The 20,648-nt window shown below is 54.4% G+C and overlaps 1 protein-coding gene across 3 annotated transcripts in view; it reads right to left on the bottom strand.

Moving 5' to 3' along the window:
* Positions 1-248: 248 nt before the first annotated feature.
* VSTM2L (V-set and transmembrane domain containing 2 like) overlaps positions 249-20,648 on the bottom strand; it is a 42,664-nt gene continuing 22,264 nt past the window's right edge. The window contains exons 2-4 of one of the 3 annotated variants that reach the window (XM_023227971.1): positions 14,069-14,238; positions 12,292-12,342; positions 249-1,619 (exon numbers count right to left, since the gene is read on the bottom strand). In XM_023227971.1, coding sequence (XP_023083739.1) covers positions 1,347-1,619; positions 12,292-12,342; positions 14,069-14,238 — 494 coding nt within the window. In that variant the 3' untranslated portion in view covers positions 249-1,346. The remainder of the gene's footprint in view (positions 1,620-12,291; positions 12,343-14,068; positions 14,239-20,648) is intronic. The other 2 variants (XM_023227972.1, XM_023227973.1) reach the window with 2 other exon arrangements.

The raw sequence follows: 20,648 nt of genomic DNA, 5'->3' as shown, positions 1-20,648 counted from the left end.
TCAGAAGCAGAGTAATTCGAGTGCCTGGTAACAGGATTGGAGCTGAACAAAAGCTGGTTGTCTCCCACCCTCTCCCTCTGCCCTCACCGGTCCTGTGCTCTGTACTGCGAAGCCAGGCACTGCTTGGGGTGCAAAGCAGGAGAAAGATGCTGAGTGAGGCGTGGGTGTGAGCTAGCCACCTGCTTTCCCGCCTCCACCTCACACACCGCCCCCAGGCACAAATGCCCCAGAACGACACTGCCCAGAGGTTTTTTTAAAACCGCTTTATTCAGGTTGGCTGGTAGTCACAGACTGGATCATGTATACAGGGCAACCCACCCCTAGGCAAAGCCCTCGGCCTCGCCCACCTCCCCCACATCATCACTGAGCGGCAGCCAGAGGTGCGAGCCAATTCCAAGGGGAATTGGATCCAATAGAAATATTTACAAATAACCAGGGGGCAGGTGTGCCCCTGATGGGGAATCGTGAGGGAATTGAGTACCAGGGGTCCCTTGGCTCCCAACAGCCCCAGGCCCTGGGGTGGACTTGGCACAGGACCCAAGAGGGGGCTGGGGCATTGGGGGCCGGCAGAGGGGGACTCCTGGGAGAGCCTTAAAGACCCTCAAAGGGGTCCTGCCGGTGCAAAACTCTGCCTGGGGCCATGGGTCCGAGGGGAAGGCCCCTCCCTTCTGACTTGCCTTGTGACAGGGCAGAGAATCCTGGATCCCCTGCATCCCTGGAGGGTCGCACAGGCAGCTGAATAGGAAGGACCCGCCAGGAGGTGGTGGGGCGTCTCGCTGTTCCTGCAGGCCTCCGTGAGTGACCCTGCAGAGCCACTGCCCCAGAAGGGCCCTTCTGGGAACTCTGTTCCCTGGGTCTTCACCAGGGGAGAGGCCCTAGTTCTGCTCAGAAGATTCAAGTTCATATTCAGGGAGGGGTCACTGTCCACACCCCCAGGTCCAAGTGAGGGATGGTAGGAGGAGGGAGGTGAGGCTGGGGGCCCCGGCTCAGGACAGGATGGGAACAAGCAAGCAAAGCAAAACACTGGACTCCACAGAAGCTGGTGACAGGAAGGGGGTGGCCCCGGGCCCCAGCATGGTCCCCGCCCCAGTGTTCAGGGCGGACCGCCCCTTGGTGCCCAGGGCCACCTTCTCTGAGCCAGGTCACCACAGGGGTCTGAAAGGGCAGGGGTGGGTGGGGCTTACATGCTGAGCAAGGGGTGGTGGAAAGAGGGCCGACATGGTGGCCACAGGCGGCCTCGGGGATAGGGCGCGGCTGGACGCAGGCAGTCCGTCCCCGGTGGTCCGGCGGCTCCTCATGCACTCTGTACAGCGTGGGGGCGGGTGGGCAGGGGCAGGGGCATCAGTCTAGAGGCTGCAGGCCTCCTGGTCCACCGAACGCTTCCTCAGCTCCTTGCCTGGCTTGGGGGGCGGCGGGGCGGGTGCAGCGGGAGGGGCTTCGGGCAGGTGCAGGACGGAGTTCTCCCCTGGCTGCACCCGCAGGTAGGCCTTGACCTTGTGGTGCCTGGCCTTGCCGTCGCTGAAGTCGATGACACGGCACTCGTAGGTGCCTTCGTCCGTGGGCTTCACCCGAGACAGGCGCAGCTTGTGGGAGATGTTGCTGCCCACCACCTTGACCACCTGGGGGTGACAGAGAGACCATGACCTGTCTATCCCGTGACAGTGGGGGAGAAGAAGAGTACGGGGGTCCCAGGATCCTAGGACTGGAGCCCCAGAAACACTCCCACAAGGGCCCACTGAGGTTTGCACAAGAGTGAGTTAAATAGCAAAAAAGTAAAAGCAACTGCCATGTCCATCAACAGACTGCATAACTATGCACTGGTCTGTTCCCTGCATGAAGCACTGCAGAGTGGTCTGAAAGATGGAGCTAGAACTAGGCACGTGAGCTCAGTGGCAAACAGCAGAGGGAAAGCTCTCAGTGCTGCCTGCCCCCAGGGGATGCCATTTATGTAAATTAACACAGAAACCTACTCTATACTGGTTTTGGGGTCTTCCGGGTGTGGAAGTTTAAAATAGACAGGAGGGAACACCAGGACCTCCTCACAGTGGTGGACTCTGGGGCAGAACACAGGGGAGGAAGTAGACCTGGTGTAGACTACAAAGCAAAGTCTTCATTTAGTCTGAAAGTGTACATTTCCTAAAAAAAAAAAATAATAGAGGTGCCTGCAGTCCCAGCTACTACTCAGGAGGCTGAGGTGCGAGGACTGTTTGAGCCCAGGAGTTTGGAGGCTTGCAGTGAGCCATGATCGCACCACTGCACTAGCTTAGGTGACAGAGTGAGACCGGTCTTTTTTTTTTTTTTTTTTGAGACGGAGTCCCACTCTGTCGCCCAGGCTGGAGTGCAGTGGCCGGATCTCAGCTCACTGCAAGCTCCGCCTCCCGGGCTTAGGCCATTCTCCTGCCTCAGCCTCCGGAGTAGCTAGGACTACAGGGGCCCGCCACGTCGCCCGGTTAGTTTTTTGTATTTCTTTTAGTAGAGACGGGGTTTCACCGTGTTAGCCAGGATGGTCTCCATCTCCTGACCTTGTGATCCGCCCATCTCGGCCTCCCAAAGTTCTGGGATTACAGGCTTGAGCCACCGCGCCCGGCCTAGACCGGTCTTTTAAAAACCAAACCAGGCCAAGTGTGATGGTTCACGCCTGGAATCCCAGCACTTTGGGAGGCCAAGGCAGGCGGATCACTTGAAGTCAGGAGTTTGAGACCTGGGCATGTTGCTTGGGCAACATGGGGAAACCCTGTCTCTACTAAAAATACAAAAACTAGCCGGGGTGTGGTGGTGCATGCCTGTAATCCCAGCTACTTATGAGGCTGAGGCATGAAAATCACTTGAACAACCTGGGAGGCGGAGGTTGCAGTGAGCCGAGACTGCACCACCGCACTCCAGCCTGGGCGACAGTGTGAGACTCTGTCTCAAAAAAATAAATAAATAAAATAAAATAACACAATAAAAAACAAAACAAAACAATATAAAGGCTGACGACAAATATATCAGGATGCTGATAACTATTCACTGTACTTGGGGGGAGCAAGGATGTTTGTTATATTTGTCTTTGTACTTTGACTTTTTGTTTTATTTGGTTGGGTTTTTACATTTCTGTTTTAAAATGGGAGTATCACTTATATAAAGTGCACACAGCCCGAGGAAATGTTTCCTGTGTAAGCACCATCCAGAGAAAAGCATGGGACATTCGTGACCCCCCAGAGCACACCCTTCACTCAGCAATACTTCCCCCGCTGGGGTCCCCCGCTTTCTGACTGACTTCTGTCACCATAGATAGGTTTTTTTCTGTTTTGGAACTCTTGTATGTGTGGCTTCTTTCCTGTGCCTGGCTTTTTCGACACAACCTGTTATCGGTGAGATTTCTCCACGTTGCTGCCTGCATCTATTGGTTTGTTTATTTGAGACAGAGTCTCTGCTGCCAAGCCTGGAGTGCAGTGGCGTGATCTCAGCTCACTGCAACCTCCACCTCCCAGTTCAAGCAGTTCTCATGCCGCAGCCTCCCCAGTAGCTGGGATTACAGGCACCCGCCACCATGTCCAGCTAATTTCTGTATTTTTAGTAGAGATGGGGTTTCACCATGTTGGCCAGGCTGGTCCCGAACTCCTGGCCTCAACTGATCAACCCACCTCAGCCTCCCGAAGTGCCAGGATTATAGGTGTGAGCCACCATGCCCGGCCATCCATTTGTTCTTTTCCATTGCCGTGTAGTATTCCATCACATGCATACTGCACAATTTGTTTATGTGATCACACATCGATGGACATTTGTGTGATTTCCAGATTAAAGCTCTTATGAATAAATCTGCCCTGAATATAAAGTAGCCCTGGGTGTTTTTTTTCCAACTAAAAAAGAAAAAGCAGACAGACAGTTATACAAGATACACCACTGGGGAAGCTGGCTGATGGGTACAGGGGACTTAATGACCTATTTTTGAAACTTTTCCTGAGCCTATGACTCGAAATAAAAAGGTTTTTTTATTTAAAAAAAGAAGAAGAAGAAGAAGAAGGAGTTGGGCCTATGGAGAGGGGTAATGGTGGTGGGAGGTGGCTTCTCTCCTTCCCTGGCCCCTTCTTCTTAGAGGAAAAAAACAAAACAAAAAAACCCACCTGCAGTCCCTCTCCTGCCTGGACAGAACGGTGGAGGTCAGTTCTCAGCTGCCAGTCGCTGATCCCCTTCCCAGACAGCTTTGTAGGTTCAGGTGAGTGGGCCTCAGACCTGTGGCCTACTGGTCTCTCTCTTCTGGAAGGACAACGAACTGGCTTGTTCCTGCCAAGCCCCAGCTCCTAGAGAGGGAAGCCCAGCTTCTGGCTCCAGGTGGGGTGCCCCTGCTGGTCACCCCTGCAGTGAGGGGGCCGGGATGTGAAAGCACGGCCTCTGCATGCAGCCTGCAGATGTTTCTGAGCCTGGGCTGGGCACTCACATGTGTGACTTCTAATCCTCTCACCAATCTGCCCTGGGGAGGCCTCTTTCATCAACCTCCCCAGTGGGAGACTCTTGCTGACCTCACGGCCTTTGCGCGGGCTGGGCCCTCTGCCTGGGTGGGGTTCCCTGTTCACCTTCACCTGCTTGGTTCCCATTCATCCTAACTGTCACCTCCTCCAAGAAACTGACCCCTGTCCCCACTCCCTCCTATTTCCTGCATAGCAGTCTTCTCATTTTGAATTGTGTATTTGTCTGTTGACTTGATTTTGGGTTCTCTCCCTGGCTAAACCATACCCGCCATGAAAGCAGGGACAATATTTATTTTGTCCATGTGAGTGGTTATCACAGAGCCCAACACTCCATAAACAATCATCAACATTTTTGCAATGAACGGACCCACCCCATGACCTTCTTTCTCCAACTGAAGTGGTACTCAGATGTCATGCTTTCTAATTGTAAGCCACATGCACACGATGATATGGTTTGGCTCTGTGTCCCCACCACAATCGCATGTCGAATTGTAATCCCCACGTGTTGAGGGTGGGGCCTGGTAGGAGGTGACTGGATCATGGGGACAGTTCTCTCCATGCTGTTCTCATGATAGTGAGTGAGTTCTCACAAGATCTGATGGTTTAAAAGTAGCAGTTTCCCCTTCGTTTCCACGTAAGACATGCCTTGCTGCTACGTAAGACATGCCTTGCTTCCCTTTAGCTTTATTTATGCCACTGTTGTAAGTTTTCTGAGGCCTCCCCAGCCATGCAGAATATTGAGTCAATTTAACCTCTTCTTCTTTGTGAATGACCCAGTCGCCGGTAGTTCTTTATGGCAGGGTGAATACGCATAATGATACCCACTTTGCAGATAGTGAAACTGAGGCTCCAAAAGAAGTGACTCGCCCAGAGGCACGGAGTCAGTGAGTGGCGGAACTGGGAACAGGCTCCATGTGCTCTCACCCTCCCAGTAGTGTGACAGGCTCACGGAGGGCCACCAGTGCTGGCAGGGCCACAGGGAAGAGGAGAGTGTCCAGCAGCGGGGAGCCTGGCCTTCCTCCCTCATGCTGAGCCTCTCCGGCTGCCCATCATCCCCTATATGGAGGGAAAGCCTTCAGCAGAGGCACGGAGGTGGGACCCAGGCAGGACTTCCCCATGGCAAGCAGTGGGAAACCCTCCCAGGTGCCCCTCTGGCTGTGGGGGCACCTCCTCCCTAGTGCCAGGCCCTGTCGGAGCCCACCCTGTCCCTCTGACTCCATCACCTCTGCCCTGTGGTCCTGCGTGCTCTCTCCGGCGAGTTAGGAGATGCTGCTGCAAATGCGCAGCGGGAGCGAATTACCTCAACATCTGCTTCCCTCACGGATATTAATTATCCTTCATTTGTCAACCCTACAAGGCGCTAATGGAGTAATAATGCAAAGCGCTGGGAGCACTCGCTTCTAGGGAGGGAGCACCAAGCGAGGCCCAGCCCTCAGCCCACCTGCTCCCATCCCCCAGACGGGGCCACGAAGGCCTGGACGGCTCCCCAGGCAGCCAGCTCCCTCCTCCCTGTCACCCCCTCTGCCAACAGACAGATGTGGCCTTCAGAAGCACAAGCTCTTCCTCTCTCAGAGAGGAGGAGGGCAGGGAGCACTGCAGGGAGTGATGGGAGGCCAGGCGCTGACCCTGACAAGTCACCAGCACTCTGGCCTTGGTTTTCTTGGGCTAAATTTGTCCATTCATTCAACAAGCATTTAGCAAGTGCCTACCACAATGAGCCAGCCAGATCCTGGTAATGCTGGCATGAGCTGACAGTCTAACGGAGAACCTAGACCCCTAACCCACAATCAAGCAACTCAGCGAGTGAACTTCCAACAGGACGAAGGGCGAGGACACATGTCAGACACGACTCCCTCCCAGTCCCTGCGGTCCACACCTCTAAGCACAATCTGGAGAAGGAGAATACTATATTTTTAACAAAAATAATAACAGCAACAGTAGTGCCAGTGGCTAATGTTTATGAAGCACCTGATCACTGTGAGATGATGTGATAAGTTTCACCAATCTTTCTTTCTTTCTCTTATTTTTTGAGACAGGGTCTTGTTCTGTCACCCTAGACTGGAGTGCAGTGGCGTGACCATGGCTCACTGCAGCCTCAACCTCCTGGCCTCAAGCAATCCTCCCACTTCAGCACCCCCTCCGACCTCCTGAGTAGCTGGGGCCACAAGTGCGCACCACCACTCCTGGCCAATTTTTGTATGCTTTTGTGGAGACAGGGGTCTCACTATATTGCCAAGGCTGGTCTCGAACTCCTGGGCTCAAGCAATCCTCCCTGCCTCGGCCTCCCAAAGTGCTGGGATTCTAGATGTGAGCCACCGCGCCCAGCCAAGCTTCATCAATCGTATTTAAACCTCACAATAACCCTGTGATGCAGGTGAAGACACTGAGACTCAGAGAGGTGAAGTGATTTTCTCAAGGCCACCCAACTGGTGACAGAGTCCACACCCTACCCACCCCTCTGGGAGCCTTCTGAATAGTAAACTACAGGTCAGTCTTCTCATGTCTTTCTGAGGCCCCTAACCCTCCATGTCTTGGGGAAACCCAGCCCCAAACCTCATCAGAGGCCTCTCCCACAGGAGGGGGCCCAATATCCCACTCCAGGAGCAGCGTGTTGGATTTTATCCACCGCACACTATGCAGAAAGCCCTTCAGCCCAGCCCTCCAGGGCAATTGGAGAGCCCACAAAGAAAGGAGACCCCCACATGGCGACCCAGCTGTAAATCATAATCACCTCCACACAGGCATCGACAGGCCTTAGCCGTGCAATTAAGCACCTAATTACGCTGAAAGAGACAAGGCCAAACCCTGACCAGGGCCAAGTTCAGCCTCCTCCCTGCTCGCCCCACGGCCCAGGCTTTTCCGGGCACTGCAGGGATACCCCGAGGCCAGCTCACATTGGGCAGCAGCTGGGATCTTCTTCCAGCCACGCCAGAAGAATGGATTTGTACTCGTGATGCCAACCCTTGCCTTCACGTGGCCTCCTGGGAAGAGGGGGAGGCCCCAGGGAAGGTGCTGGGGTGACGAATAGGGGTCAGATGGCTCCTGCCCCAGGCTGGGCCCTGTAATCAGCCTCTATCAGTTCCACCCAGCACTTCACTGGCCCCTCGGCGTGTTCAGAACCCAACTCAGGGTCTCCCCATACCTGGGCCCCAGAAGGTCTTACTGCTGTAGCCAAACTCTGCAATGGCCGTTTCTGTTTTCTTTCCACGCTCTGCACACTCCACCCCTGAGCCCACCGACCTCCTCTAAACACCATCGGACCCCTTCCCCTTCTCTCCAGAATCCACATCCCCCAGCACTGGCGAAAGCAAGGTCCAGGGCTTCTCCCATCACCCCAGCCTCCTCCCAGGTCCACACAACCTTCCAGCCTCTTCTTCCATGGCAACCAGACCAATTTTTTCAAAATGCCCCCAACCTAAACTCTTCGATGGCCCCCATGGTGGCTGACAAGGCCCTTTGAGGTCTCTTCCCGGCCTGCCCCTCAGCCTCATCGGCCACTAGCAATTCCTCCAGCGCCCACACCCAGCCAAGTTCCCCACCCCTTGTCAAATCGTCCACCCCTCAGTGCTCACCTCAAACATCACCTCCTCCAGGAGGTCCTCCAGCCCCCCAGGCTAGATCAGATCCCCCGTTATAGCAGCTCTCCTCATTTTGGTCACAGTTGTAATTCTATTTTTTATCATGCATGATTACTGGATTAACACCCATCTCCCACAATGGACTGGGAGTACCCAGAGGGCAGGGAGGGTGTGTGTGTGAGATCATGGTCTTTCCAGAGTCATCTTTGTTTAACTCAGCTTCCAACCACAAGCCGTTTACAGTGATGAAGTCCCCCAGGAAGGAGGGTATGTGTGGAGAATTTCACCTCGTCTTAAAATTGGGAAGTTGTGGATTACCTCTGCTTGCAAAACTGGTTAAGGCGAAAATTAACCTCAATTCTAGCACAAAGGACTTTAGTTAGATCGAAAGAAAAACTTCCGGAACTTGAAAATGGCCGATAAGCAGAAATGTTTGCCTGAGCCACGGAAATGATTCCACCTAATGGTGGAATCCTTAGCAGATGCAAGCTACCAAGGGAGACATTTTTAAGCCAGGGCCCTTCCCTGCGCCCAAGTTAAATGAGATAATTCATGTAAAGTGCTCATCATGGCTCCTAACATATGGTAAGCACTCAATAAATGCTAGCTGCTATATTATTATTATCATTATTATTTTCTCACAGATGCCTGTCCTCCCACATAAATGATGTCCTTACGAGTGCAGGAGTGCGATCTCAGCTCACTGAAGCCTCTGCCTCCTGGGTTCAAGCGATTCTCCCATCTCAGTCTCCCAAGTATGTGGGACTGCAGGTGCACACCACCACACCTGGCTAATTTTTGTATATTTAGTAGGGACGGGGTTTCACTGTGTTGGCCAGGCTGGTCTCGAACTCCTGACCTCAGATGACCCGCCCACCTTGGCTTCCCAAAGTGCTGGGACTACAGGTGTGCACTGAGCCCAGCATCTGAATTTTTTTTTTTTATTCCCTTGCCCACGTCCTGCTGTCTTGCTAGGAATAAGAGTTTTATGAGTCACAAATTCACGTTAACAAGTTTCCACCATAGGAACCACTGTCATTCACATAGCCTAATCCATGGCACTTTACAGTTTCCAAAGTGTTTCATATGTGCCTTCAACAACAGCTAACTGAGGAAAAGGGAGAGTCGAGGAGGTGGCAGAGCTGGAACCAGGACTCAGCTCCTGGGACGCTAAGTGCTGGCCCCACTGTGTCCTCACAGTCCCCGCCTGGCAGTCAGCACAGCCGACTCTCAGAGTCTGAATCTTCACAAGGCCAACAGGGCCACCCTGGCAGGTTCACGAAGCCCTCCCCCCACCAAGCCCCTCGAAGCTGACAGCATTTTCTTACCCTCAACCTTGGACCATTATTATTTGATCACAGATGCCAGTCCTCCCACGTAAATGATCTCCCTGTGAGATTCTGGGATTCCACCAGCCTGTAGACTGCACTCTTTGGCTTAGACAGTGTTTTTCAAAAGATCTAATTAGGTCCCAATAGTTAAAACTCAGGAGATACTCCACCAAAATCGGGATTTTTAGAAGTCACGGGAATATGGGGCCTAGGTCCCTGCCTGGCTCAGTGGTTCCCTGTAGACACAGGGTCTGAGCTTCCCGGGCCCCCCCAGGAGCTCTTTCACTGGTTCACGTCATGTCACCGGTATGCATATGTGAACAGACATGGGATCCACACTGTGGTGTCAAGTCCATGTACAAACATCTGGCCGGGCACAGTGCCTCATGCCTGTAATCCCAACACTTTGGGATGCTGGGGCAGGAGGATCACCTGAGGTCAGGAGTTCGAGACCAGCCTGGTCAACATGGTGAAACCCCCGTCTCTACTAAAAATGCCAAAAAAAAAAAAAAATTAGCCAGGCATGGTGGCATGCTCCTGTAGTCCCAGCTACTGGGGAAGCTGAAGCAGGAGAATTTCTCGAACTCAGGAGGCGGAGGTTGCAGTAAGCTGACATCGTGCCACTGCACTCCAGCCTGGGTGACAACAGTGAAACTCCATCTCAAAAAATAAAATAAAATAAAATTAATATGTGTATGGTTCACACACACATTGGCCTGGGCGTATGTCTGTGTGTGTGATAGTTATTCAACAAATATTTATTGGGTACCTACCACACCAGGCCAGGCTCTGTGCTAGACTCTGGAAATGTAACAGTGAGTCAAGCAGGCTCAGTCCCAGCGCCCCCCATCTCTGGTAGAGACAGTCACCAAGCAAAAACTCACACAAGTGGATAATGACAACCAGAAATACAGCCAGCAGGGAAATGGGAGGGGCGCCAGCTAGGTCACAAGTTCAAGGGACGCTTCCCCGAGCTGAGCTCTGTGGGAAGAGAGAGAGAAACAGCTTTGCAGGCAGGGGGACCAGCCTGTGCAAAGGCCTGGAGGTGGGAAGGAATGGGAAGGTAGAAAGGCTGCCAGGGTTGGCAGGGGAGGGGGAGTGAGGTCAGGCAAGAGGAGGTGAGGCTGGAGGGTGGGCAGAGCAATCGTGCAGTTCTGAAGGCCACAGAGAAAAGTTTGGGCTGCCTCCTCAGACTGCAGGAATCCAGGGAGAGTACCTGTGTATTAGGAATGGTTGTTCCTATGGCGCTGTCTGCACGAGGAGCTTGGCCCATGCCTGTTTGCGTGCTTCCTAACCAGACCCTCGGAGCCCCAGCTGGTGCAGGCATTGCGGGGGCTGGAGGTGGGTGGGTAGGGGTAATTGCACATTCATGCTGAGCACATTTATTTTATTTAACTAATTAACGCCGTCGCATTCCCCTCATGTGGGACCCTGCAGCCTGGAATTCTAATCCTCTAAGTCAATTAGATTATTCTCTCCTTTGCCAGAGCTGCTCCTTAAACCCCAAGCAAAATTATAGGAGAAAGGGCTGTGATGAACAGGGTATTAATATGCACACAGATCTACCCGCCTGGGCTTAACAGATGGGTGTTTGGGCCAGAAACGGGGCATTCGATATGGATGCGCCCTCGGCAGAGGGTGGGGGTGGACCCACAGCCACCCTGAGCTGGATGGAAATGGCTTGAATTTTCAGACCCCAACTGTGCCCTGGGCCAGACAGCACAAATGATGCTTTGAAGGTCCTTGCTCTCTCATCCACCCCCTTCCGCCTGAAGGGGCTGCAGGAGCCTCCTCCCTGGCCTCTCTGCCTCCATGATGTCACCTCTGATGCCCGACATGGCACCCCAATGATCCCTGTGCCCAGTCTCCACATGGTGACCTCGGCTTGGGGGTGCGGCTCCTCTGTTCATCCCTGTCGAATTGGACTTGGGGACCTGAGCTCCCCTACAAGTCCTTGAAAAGTTGTGGAAGAATCAAGCAGAAAAGGGTGAATTTAGAAAGGCTTCCACCATGCGCATGCGCGCGCACACACGCATTCATAACCCCACGGGCACCTGCCTTTTCTGAGTGTGTTGCTGGTAGATGTCTAACCTCCTGCCAGGCTGACCTCATGCCCCATGCACAAATCTTGCCTCACTGCATGGCCACATGTGTCCCCGGGCGGGTCCCCTCCACTCCGTGTTCTCTCCCCCGTTCACCTCCTTTCTCCCTCCTGTCTGCCTCTCCCAGGACCGGCTTTGGGTGCCCCCTCCTTCACAAAAGTTGTCACTCCCTGAACTCCCCTGGGCCCCAGCTGCACTGGCCTGCAGCACAGCCGGTGACAAAGAGCTTGAGCCCTGAAGCCAGGTAGCTCAGCAACACCAGTCACCCTTGGTATGACTCGGGCAAGTCCTTGACCTCCTGAGCCTCAGCTGCCCCACCTGCAAAATGGGTGAATGCTTGGCCCTTCTTATAGAGGGTGGCTACTAACAAATGAGTCAATAAATAAGAAGGCCTGCCCAGTCCTGAAATCCTTTGGCTGGAGTGCCCCCACCCGGTCCCCAGGGCCAGATCACCGAGTGACCCCGAGATGGCGTAACACTCAGTAATGATAGGCCAAAAAAAGCTGGCTCAGGCTCATTAGACCTCGTTGGTTCCCCAAATAAAAAATGCTGCTGAGACAAGCCTGAAGGCACCAGGACGCACACAGCCTTGGCCCCGACAGGAGAAAATGCATCTTCTCTCCCCTGTCATTTTTTGTGCCCATCATCGAACGAACTTGAAAAATCTCCGGCTTTTAAAAAACAGAGCAGGGCCATTTTTTTTCCCTTCTCTTTCTCTTCTCTTCCATCTTCTTGCCCAAGCTCCCTGCTGAACTGGACCCCAGTTTTTTTTAAGTCACAGCTGTGCCCTCCATTAGAGCCCTTTCGAGAAGTCATTATCAAAACTCACACTTATTTTGGTTGCCTCCTTCCCTGCGTCTTCCTGCTGAGATGCTTTTAGCTGTTAGGAGTGGGGAGGGGTGGAGAGAGCAGAGACAAGGTGTTAGCACAGGGTGGGGGTGGGGTGGCAGTGTGGGGAGACACATTATAGGGATACAGACAACAGCTAAGATTCTCATGACAGTAGATGAGGCTCGGGGGCCATGGAGTCTGGAGTTGGGGTCCCTCAGCTTTCTGTATCCACTCAGGGGACAGAGGGGATGTCAGAGCAAAAGAAGATAATGGAAGTATGTAGAAAACTGACCACATTTGTGCATTTAGACACACAAGGGTACGTTGGTATACACTGGAGGGAGTGTGAACAGGCAGAAATCTCAGCGTCGACTTGGTACGTTGTTAGGAGTGTGTCTGTCTGTACTCTTGATCACTCTGAGAGTGTGTTTGTACTTTCAGGTGTGTCACCCATGTGAACGTGTGTGCAGACGCTGTGGGAACCCTACCCACATTCCCCACCTTCGCAAGCTGACCCTGGAGGCTTCCAACCGCAGACACTTGCAACGGTTTGCCCAAGGGCTTTCTCTGGCCACTGGAGTCCTCTAAGCCTGCATGTGGCAGGGCTGGAAGTGTTGGGGAGCTGACACCTCCAGGAGCACCACAGAGTTTGACATGCCTTTGGGCACATGTGAGACACTCATGTACACGGGGAGTGTATGAGCGTGCCAATGCGTGTTTGTGAATGTGTGCAGATACATGTGGTCGTATATGAATGGGTGGGCAGATCTCTATGTGTTTGCGTGTTCATTAGTGTCTACATATGTGCAAGGATGCGGATGATTCAGATGGAGTTCCTCCAAGAGCTGACCTTGAGACAAAGGTCAAGTAGTGTATTTGGGAGGTGATCCCAGGAAGCACAAGTAGGGGAGGAGGTGAGTGAAACCAAAAAGGGAAGAAAGTTAATAATGGGAGGTATGTTGTCGGTTAGTTACCACTGTAGGCAACTGGAGCTTCATCCCACTGGGCACTCGGGAGACAGTGAAGAACACGCTTCGGTCATCCCAGCTGAGGGCGAGGGAACTGGGGCATTCATCCTCCAACTTTGCAGGTCACTGGTGGGGGCTGCTTCTGCCTATTGAGTCCCCTGCTCCTCCTGCTTGCCTCGCTGGCTGGCAGGCTCTGGTGTCCAGAGAAAACCCTCAAGCAGAGCCGGAGGAGCTGGCAGTTGGCAGTGGGCTGGTCCCAGGCATGCTGCACACCGGGCATGGGGCAGAGCCCTCACAGCATCTGCTCTACAGGTGTGTACACACGAGCATGCATGTGTGCAGCCAAGGGTGTGCTGGGAGCCTGGTGCACACCTGCGTGTGTGCCTGTGAAAGAACTCAGCATTTGCAGAGCTCTTTACAAAAAGGCTGCCTGTGTGGCCTGGAGAAGTGGTGGGAAGCGAGTCACAAGACCTACTTGCTCCATAACCTGAAGCCAGCTTGTCCCACTGGCCTCAGTTTCCTCACCTGTACCCTGAAGGGAGGCCCTCTGTGCTCTGGAAGGCCCTTCTTGCTGTGGCCATTTCAAGTGTTCAGCCCAGCTCTGCCTCCTGCCCATTCCCCCAGATAAGCCTCCATGATCACCTAAAACCCCCACCCCAGGAGGAAGAAGGGAGGGAGACAGCTGTGTGGTGTGGAGAACCGCGCTGGAGCCCACATCCCTCAGAGGAGAAGAGGGGCAGAGAGATACCCCTACCCCAGGGACCAGGACTTCCCCAGCCCAGCTTGGCATCTCCCCAGGGGCATTACCTGGTTCGAGGCCCATGCCTGCTTGTCGGTCCAGTCCCGGTGGCTCCGTACGTACCACCACTGGATCTCCAGCGAGTAGGAGGGGGAGCCGCTGCCGCGGAAGGAGCAGGCCATCTCCACGTCCTCGCCCGTCCGTGCTGTCATGTCATGGGGTGTCTCTGTGAACAGGGCTGTGCAAGAAACAGGGGGAAGAGTGGCGGGGCTCAGCAAACCACAGAGCTGGTGGGTGAGGGAAGTGGAGAACGTAGGAGCAACTGGCCCTGCACGATGAGGGACGGGTGGAGGGGGTGGGGGTACCCACAAGCCCGCTGGTGGGAATGGTCTGGCTTCAGGTGGGCACCCAAGAAGCTCAGCAAGGCGGGCCAAGGGTGTGTGCAGCAGCCAACGTGAGATGGGGATGAGGGAGTAGGTGTCGGCCCTGGAGGCCACACCAGCAGCTGGGCGCTGTGGCAGAGCATGCCAGGGATCAGAGAAGGGCTGGGCTGGATGCGGACAGCAAGAAGGCCCGGGAGAGCTGCCGCTTTCATCAGCTCTTCCAGGTTCTTCCAGTCACCCAGCTCGGTTCCCCTCCTGAGTTACTGCAGTGTCCATGTACAGCAGCCAGCGCCATCTTTGCAAAACCAAATCAGATGTGGCCTCTCCCCTGCTTAGAACCCTCCCCTGGGACCCAGGTATGGAGATCGGCACCCGTTCCCCTGGCTTCCTCCCTGTCCTGTGGACACACCTCCCTTTCCAGCCTCACTCTTGCTCTGGCTGTTCTCCTTCTGGAATGCCCTTCCCTCCACCCCTCTTTGCCCGGCTGGCTCCTTCAGATCTGGCAAAGCTCAGCTCACATGTCACCCCCAGAAAGGTTCTCCCTGAGGATCCCAAGAAGGTCCCCCACCTCCTGCCTTGCCCTGTTGCCTGTGGCAGGTCCAGGAGGACAGGGACATAGAGCTCCTGCAGCTGGCAGTTGCTGGTGCAGAGTGGCTGCTCAGTGGATGGAATGGGTGCAGAATTCTTCACCCTCTCAGGGCACCCAGGGTGAGGTGGGAGCCACTCCTGCCTCCTGCCCCATGCAGGGCCCAGCTCTCCACCACAGCCCAGGGCAGACGGTTCCCCTGGCCCAGCAGCAGCCCTGCTCCATCCGCCATCCTCCATCCCACCAGGTAAACAAGAAAACACATCCCCACTTCATGTGGCCCAGCGCCCCTCCCCACCATATGCTCTGTCTCCTGTCTCCCCAAACAAATATTGTCCTGAGATGTAATTAGAATTCTTTCCTCTTCTCAGGAGAGATTATCTCGCCCTGGAAAGACGCCTGGCAACGTGCAGGTCACCCAGGAATGTTGTGGCTGTCAATCCCCCAGCCCCCACCCTGTTCCTCCTGGTGCTGCAACCTAACAGGGTCCCCTGGCCCAGAGGAGCAGATTCCCAGCCCCTGGAGTCCTCACCACCCCAGCTCAGCTTAGGGCAGGAGGAAGAGTGAGTCCTGGGCTAGGAGGTGAAATCCTAGATTTAGGCCCCTGCTCTGGGGCCACCTCTCTCGTCCCCCGGTCCCCAGGATACTGAAGCTGATGCGAATTGACAAAGGACTCCATCTGGAAGCTTCTGCCGTTTCTCCTCGTGCAGCTCTACTTGAGCAATGGGTTTCTGGGCTGAGAGCAAGTTTGAGATGTCCCTAATCCTCAAGGTCAAGGGTTTAGAAAGCAGCTCAGGGAGGTTCCCTGCTTGCTGAGGCTTGGAAGTCCCAGCCGCTGTTCTGTAAACAAGGCCTGGTTGGTTAATAGGACTAGATGTCTGGGTTCCTGAACATGCGCGAGGGGTGGTGTGGGGCGCCATCACATGCAGCCCACCTCAAGGCTGTGACCCTTCTTATCCCCAATAAGGAAGAGTCAACGCGGGCGCCTAAAGGGAAGGTCCCTCCCCCACATCACTGTGAGGGCCACCCCATCCTTCCAGGGGAGCAACCCAGAAACTAGTCACCCTGGGCTCCCTCCCTCCTCTCTCTCCTCCCACATTCAGTCTTCAAGGAACCCTGTGGGTCCTGCCTCCCAGCACCTCCAGAATCTGGCTCCTTCTCCCCACCTCCGCTGCCTTCCCGGGGCCAAGCTGCCATCCTCTCTCACGTGCAACAGTGAGGAAAGCTCAGTGGCCTCCCGCTTCCACTCTTCCTCCCCAACAAGCTGTTTTCACACAGCAGCCAGACATACCTTGGCAAAACATAAATCGGTCCCTGTCCCTGCTCTACTCACCACTCTCCCAGGGCGTCCTCCTACCCACAGTAGCAGCGGCAGTCCTCACTGCCTCTGCCTCCCAAAATGCTGGGATTACAGGTATGAGCCACCATGCCCAGCCAAGAGGATTGCTCGTGCCCAGGAGGTCAAGGCTGCAGCGAGCCTCGAACGCACCACTGTACTCCAGATGGTTGACAGGGCCCTCCATGGGAGGCCATTCCTCTCCGGTGTTGGCCTCTGCCTGACTCCTTGCTCCTATTCCTACCACAGCGGCCTCCTTTCAGCTCCTTACCTGGGCATCCCAGTTGAGATTCCACCTCAAGACCTTTGCACCTGCCGATTCCTCTGCCTAGAACACCCTCTCCTCAGACTCCCCTGAAACAGCCATCCCTCCCGTGGTTCCCTCCCTCCCCTGCCGCAGGATCCTGCTCAAAGCCTTCTTCCTTCGGGAGGCCTTCCCTGACCACCTCATTTAAACCCAGCACTTCAAACCACCCTTCCCTCCAACGCCATCAGCACTGGCCAACAGGACTTTCTGCCGTGAGGAGGGTGTTCTGCACCCGAGCTGGTGCAGTAGCCAGCAGTCACCTGTGTCTGCTGAGCATGTGACATGTGACAGAGGACCTGAATTTTACATTTTATTTAATTTTACTTCATTTAAACATAAATGTTAATAGCTACTTGCAGGTAATGGCTACTGTGTCGGACAGCACAGCTAATATGCCTATTTTACGTATGTTTACTGTCAGCCTTCCCTCCCAGCTCCTACAGCAGTGCCTGGCACATAGCAGATGCTCAATAAATACATTTTATTTGGACACAGGGTCTTGCTCTGTTGTCTAGGCTGGAGTGCAGTGTGCATTCAAGGCTTGCAGCAGCCTTGACCTCCAGGGCACAAACAACCGTCTCACCTCAGCCCCCTGAGTAGCTGGAACTACAGGCGCAAGCCACCATGCTCAACTAGGTTTTTGAATTTTTTGTAGAGACATGGGCTTGCTTTTTGCCTAGGCTGGACTTGAACCCCTGGGCTCAAGCAATCTCCCTGCCTTGGCCTCCCAAAGTGCTGAGATTACAGGTAAGGTATGAGCCACCACGCCCAGCCAGTAAGTGCTTTTTGAATGAATGAATAAACAGCCTTAGCTGGGCAGTGGTGGAGAAGGGTCCAGAGCTAGGGGGACCCTGCCCTGAGAGTCCTGGGCCAGGTCTCGCCCTCGGAGTCTTCCCTGACACCCACTTGCCACCTCGAGCGGAACACAAGGAGATAGTGAGGAGCCTGCACGGGAAGGGCACAAGAGGGGATTCTGGCGGGTTGCCGGTCCCTCGTCCAAGATGGTAGATTCTGCCTCGATTCATGTCCCTCCTGCCCAACACCAGGGCACCAGGAGCTTTTGCAAATAGGAGGAGAGGGGGTGAGGACCCTGGTTGGATCTGGTATGACCACCAGTGTGACCCTGGCTGGTCAAAAGACAGTGGAGGGACACAGCTGTGGCCTCTCCAGGTGCCATTGCCTGAGCCATGGAAATCAGAGAGCGCCTCCACTTGCCCTCTTCCAGTGGGGAAATGACTCCAGAGATACCAGCTATCTTGCTCAATGCAGAACACAGAGCAAGAAAGGCTGAAGCCAGCCCTCGGACCCAGCCGGTGTGACTCAGCCACTGCATGCCTCCTCCTTCCAGACACAGGCGAGGTGGGAACCATGTGTGGTGGGCGGCGGCACGGGAGACAACGTGCCCGGTCTCATGAGTGGGAGGAGAACAGAGAGGGTCACCCTTGGGTGGAGGCCCCGCTGGGGTCTCCTTGGGAAGGGCCAGGCCTCCAATTCAACCCCCCTCGGTCTCCCCCTGCCCATGGCAGAAAACCCTGACTCTGGCCCACTCATGCAGAAGGTAAGGCTCAGAGAGGGCAGGGGCTAGTCTGGGGTAACTCAGCAGCCCGGGTTCAGCCAGGAGAGACCCTCTCACCCCCAAACAGATACCTCCTGGGCCCTGGCATGGCGTGGCAGCCTGGGGTGGGCAGGAGCACAGGGGAGGACCCCACCCCATGGCCACCTCTCCACTGGGACCCCAGTAGTGGCCGTCTAGGGCCTCGCCGTCCAACAGAAACAGACTACAAGCCACACTGCAAGGTTTGCATGGAATATTCCATCTCCTGGGAGCCACATGAGAAAAAGACCCATGAAATTAATTTTAATAATGTATTTTATTTAAGCCAAGATATCAAAAAAATTATTTGAACATGTAATGAAAATTATTAATGAGGCCGGGCACAGTGGCTCACGCCTGTAATCCCAGCACTTTGGGGGGCCGAGGCAGACAGATCACCTAAGGTCAGGAGTTTGAGACCAGCCTGGCCAACATGGCAAAACCCCATCTCCACTAAAAATACAAAAATTAGCCGGGTGTGGTGGCATGTGCCTGTAGTCCCAGCTACTTGGGAGGCTGAGGCAGGAGAATCGCTTGAACCCGGGAGGAGGAGGCCGCAGTGTTCTGAGATCGTGTCACTGCACTCCAGCCTGGGCAACAGCAAGACTCCGTCTTGGAAAAAAAAAAAGAAAGAAAGAAAGAAAATTACCAATGAGACATGTTCCATTCTTTTTTGTGTTAAGTCATGGAAAACTGGAGTGCATTTTACATGTTCATGGCACCTTTCAGTCCTGACATTCCTAGGGCTCAGTGGCCACATGTGTTTGACGTCTTAGCAGGTAGTGAGCTCTGCCAGCTTCAGGTCCCCCCATCACAGGTTCACATGGCTCAGACCAGGCAGCCAAGGCCCAGTGCCAGGGAGTAACCCTTCCACAGCCACATAGTAGAGTCTGGATTTGAAACCAGGCCTCTGTGATGCCCAAGTCCATGCTCTTCCCAGAGTATTCAAACGCTTTGTGCTGGTAGTGCTATAGGTTAGCGCAAAAGTAATTGCAGTTTTGCCATGAAAACTAATGGGCAAAACCGCAATTACTTTTGCGCCAACCTAAATATTTCTTTCTTTCTTTTTTTAGACGGAGTCTCGCTCTTTCGCCAGGCTAGAATGCTGGCACGATCTCGGCTCACTGCAACCTCTGCCTCCAGGGTTCAAGCGATTCTCATGCCTCAACCTCCCAAGTAGCTGGGATTACAGGTGCCCACCACTATGCCCAGCTAATTTTTGTATTTTAGTAGAGACAGGGTTTTACCATGTTGGCCAGGATGGTTTCGATCTCTTGACCTCATGATCCACCTGCCTCAGCCTCCCAAAGTGTTGGGATTACAGGCATAAGCCACCACTCCCGGCCCTAAATATTTCTTTAAAAGGCCCAGTCCCGCGGCTGGGCACAGTGACTCATGTCTGTAATCCCAGCACTTTGGGAGGCAGAGGCAGGAGGATCACTTGAGGTCAGGAGTTCGAGACCAGCCTGACCAACAGGGTGAAACCTCATCTCTACTAAAAATACAAAAATTAGCCGGGTGTGGTGCTGGGCACCTGTAATCTCAGCTACTTGTTAGGCTGAGGCAGGAGAGTTGCTTGAATCTGGGAGGCGGAGGTTGCGGTGAGCTGAGATTGTGCCATTGCACTCTAGCCTGGGCAACAAGAGCGAAATTCCATCTAAAAAAAAAAAGGCTCAATCTCAAATGGCCAACCTTGCAGACTCCTGTGGGGTAGGGTGGGGAGTTTGTTTCATTCTGAGTGAAAAGGCCTGGGCAGGCACAGCAGCGGCATTTCACCCAGCTGGAGGCAATTGGGGAAGGCTTCCTGGAGGAGGTGTTGTCCTCACCTTAGCCCCAGTGGGCTAGGTAGTGAAGCTGGGAGCAGGGAGGGGCTTCAGGTGGGAGGACAGGGAGAGAAGCAGGTTCAAGGCCTCGTGGGAGCCAACTGAGTTAGCTGCGGGTGCGGCCACCAGCTCTCCCACTCCACAGCGAGGCTGTGGTCCCAGAGCCTCTCTGATCCCCAGAGCTGGCCAGGAGCTGTCTACTGAGGGTGGGCTGGGGGAGGCCCCTTCAGGGACCCTTTGACTCAGACCTCGGTAGTGAAGAAGGCAATGTGTCCACAGGACAAGTGTGAAACCCAAGGCTCTCGGCATCTGATGACAAATCTGGGCCTCCCTCTTCACACTCAGCAGCACCAAGGCCTGTCCCGGTCCCCGCCCCAAGCTGCCCCAGAGGGAGAAGCCCGCTGTGGACGTAGGTAAGTGCCGGGAACATTGGACTGGGAGCCAAGGATGGAGGATGGAACCTGTTTCTGCCAACAGACTTGCTGTGTGACCTCCAGAGACTCTTTCCCCTCTCTGAACCTCTGTTCGCTCTTCTGTACAATTCAGGTTAATCCTGATGGTCCTGAGAGCCCCAGCAGCTCAGATCATCAGAAGGGGAAAGTAACAGATGTCCTAAGGG

Source organism: Piliocolobus tephrosceles, chromosome 20 (genome assembly GCF_002776525.5).
Source record: "Piliocolobus tephrosceles isolate RC106 chromosome 20, ASM277652v3, whole genome shotgun sequence".
In the NCBI taxonomy this organism is placed as follows: Eukaryota; Metazoa; Chordata; class Mammalia; order Primates; family Cercopithecidae; genus Piliocolobus; species Piliocolobus tephrosceles.
Note: the sequence above shows the minus strand (reverse complement) of the source record. Positions and strands in the feature narration are given on the sequence as shown.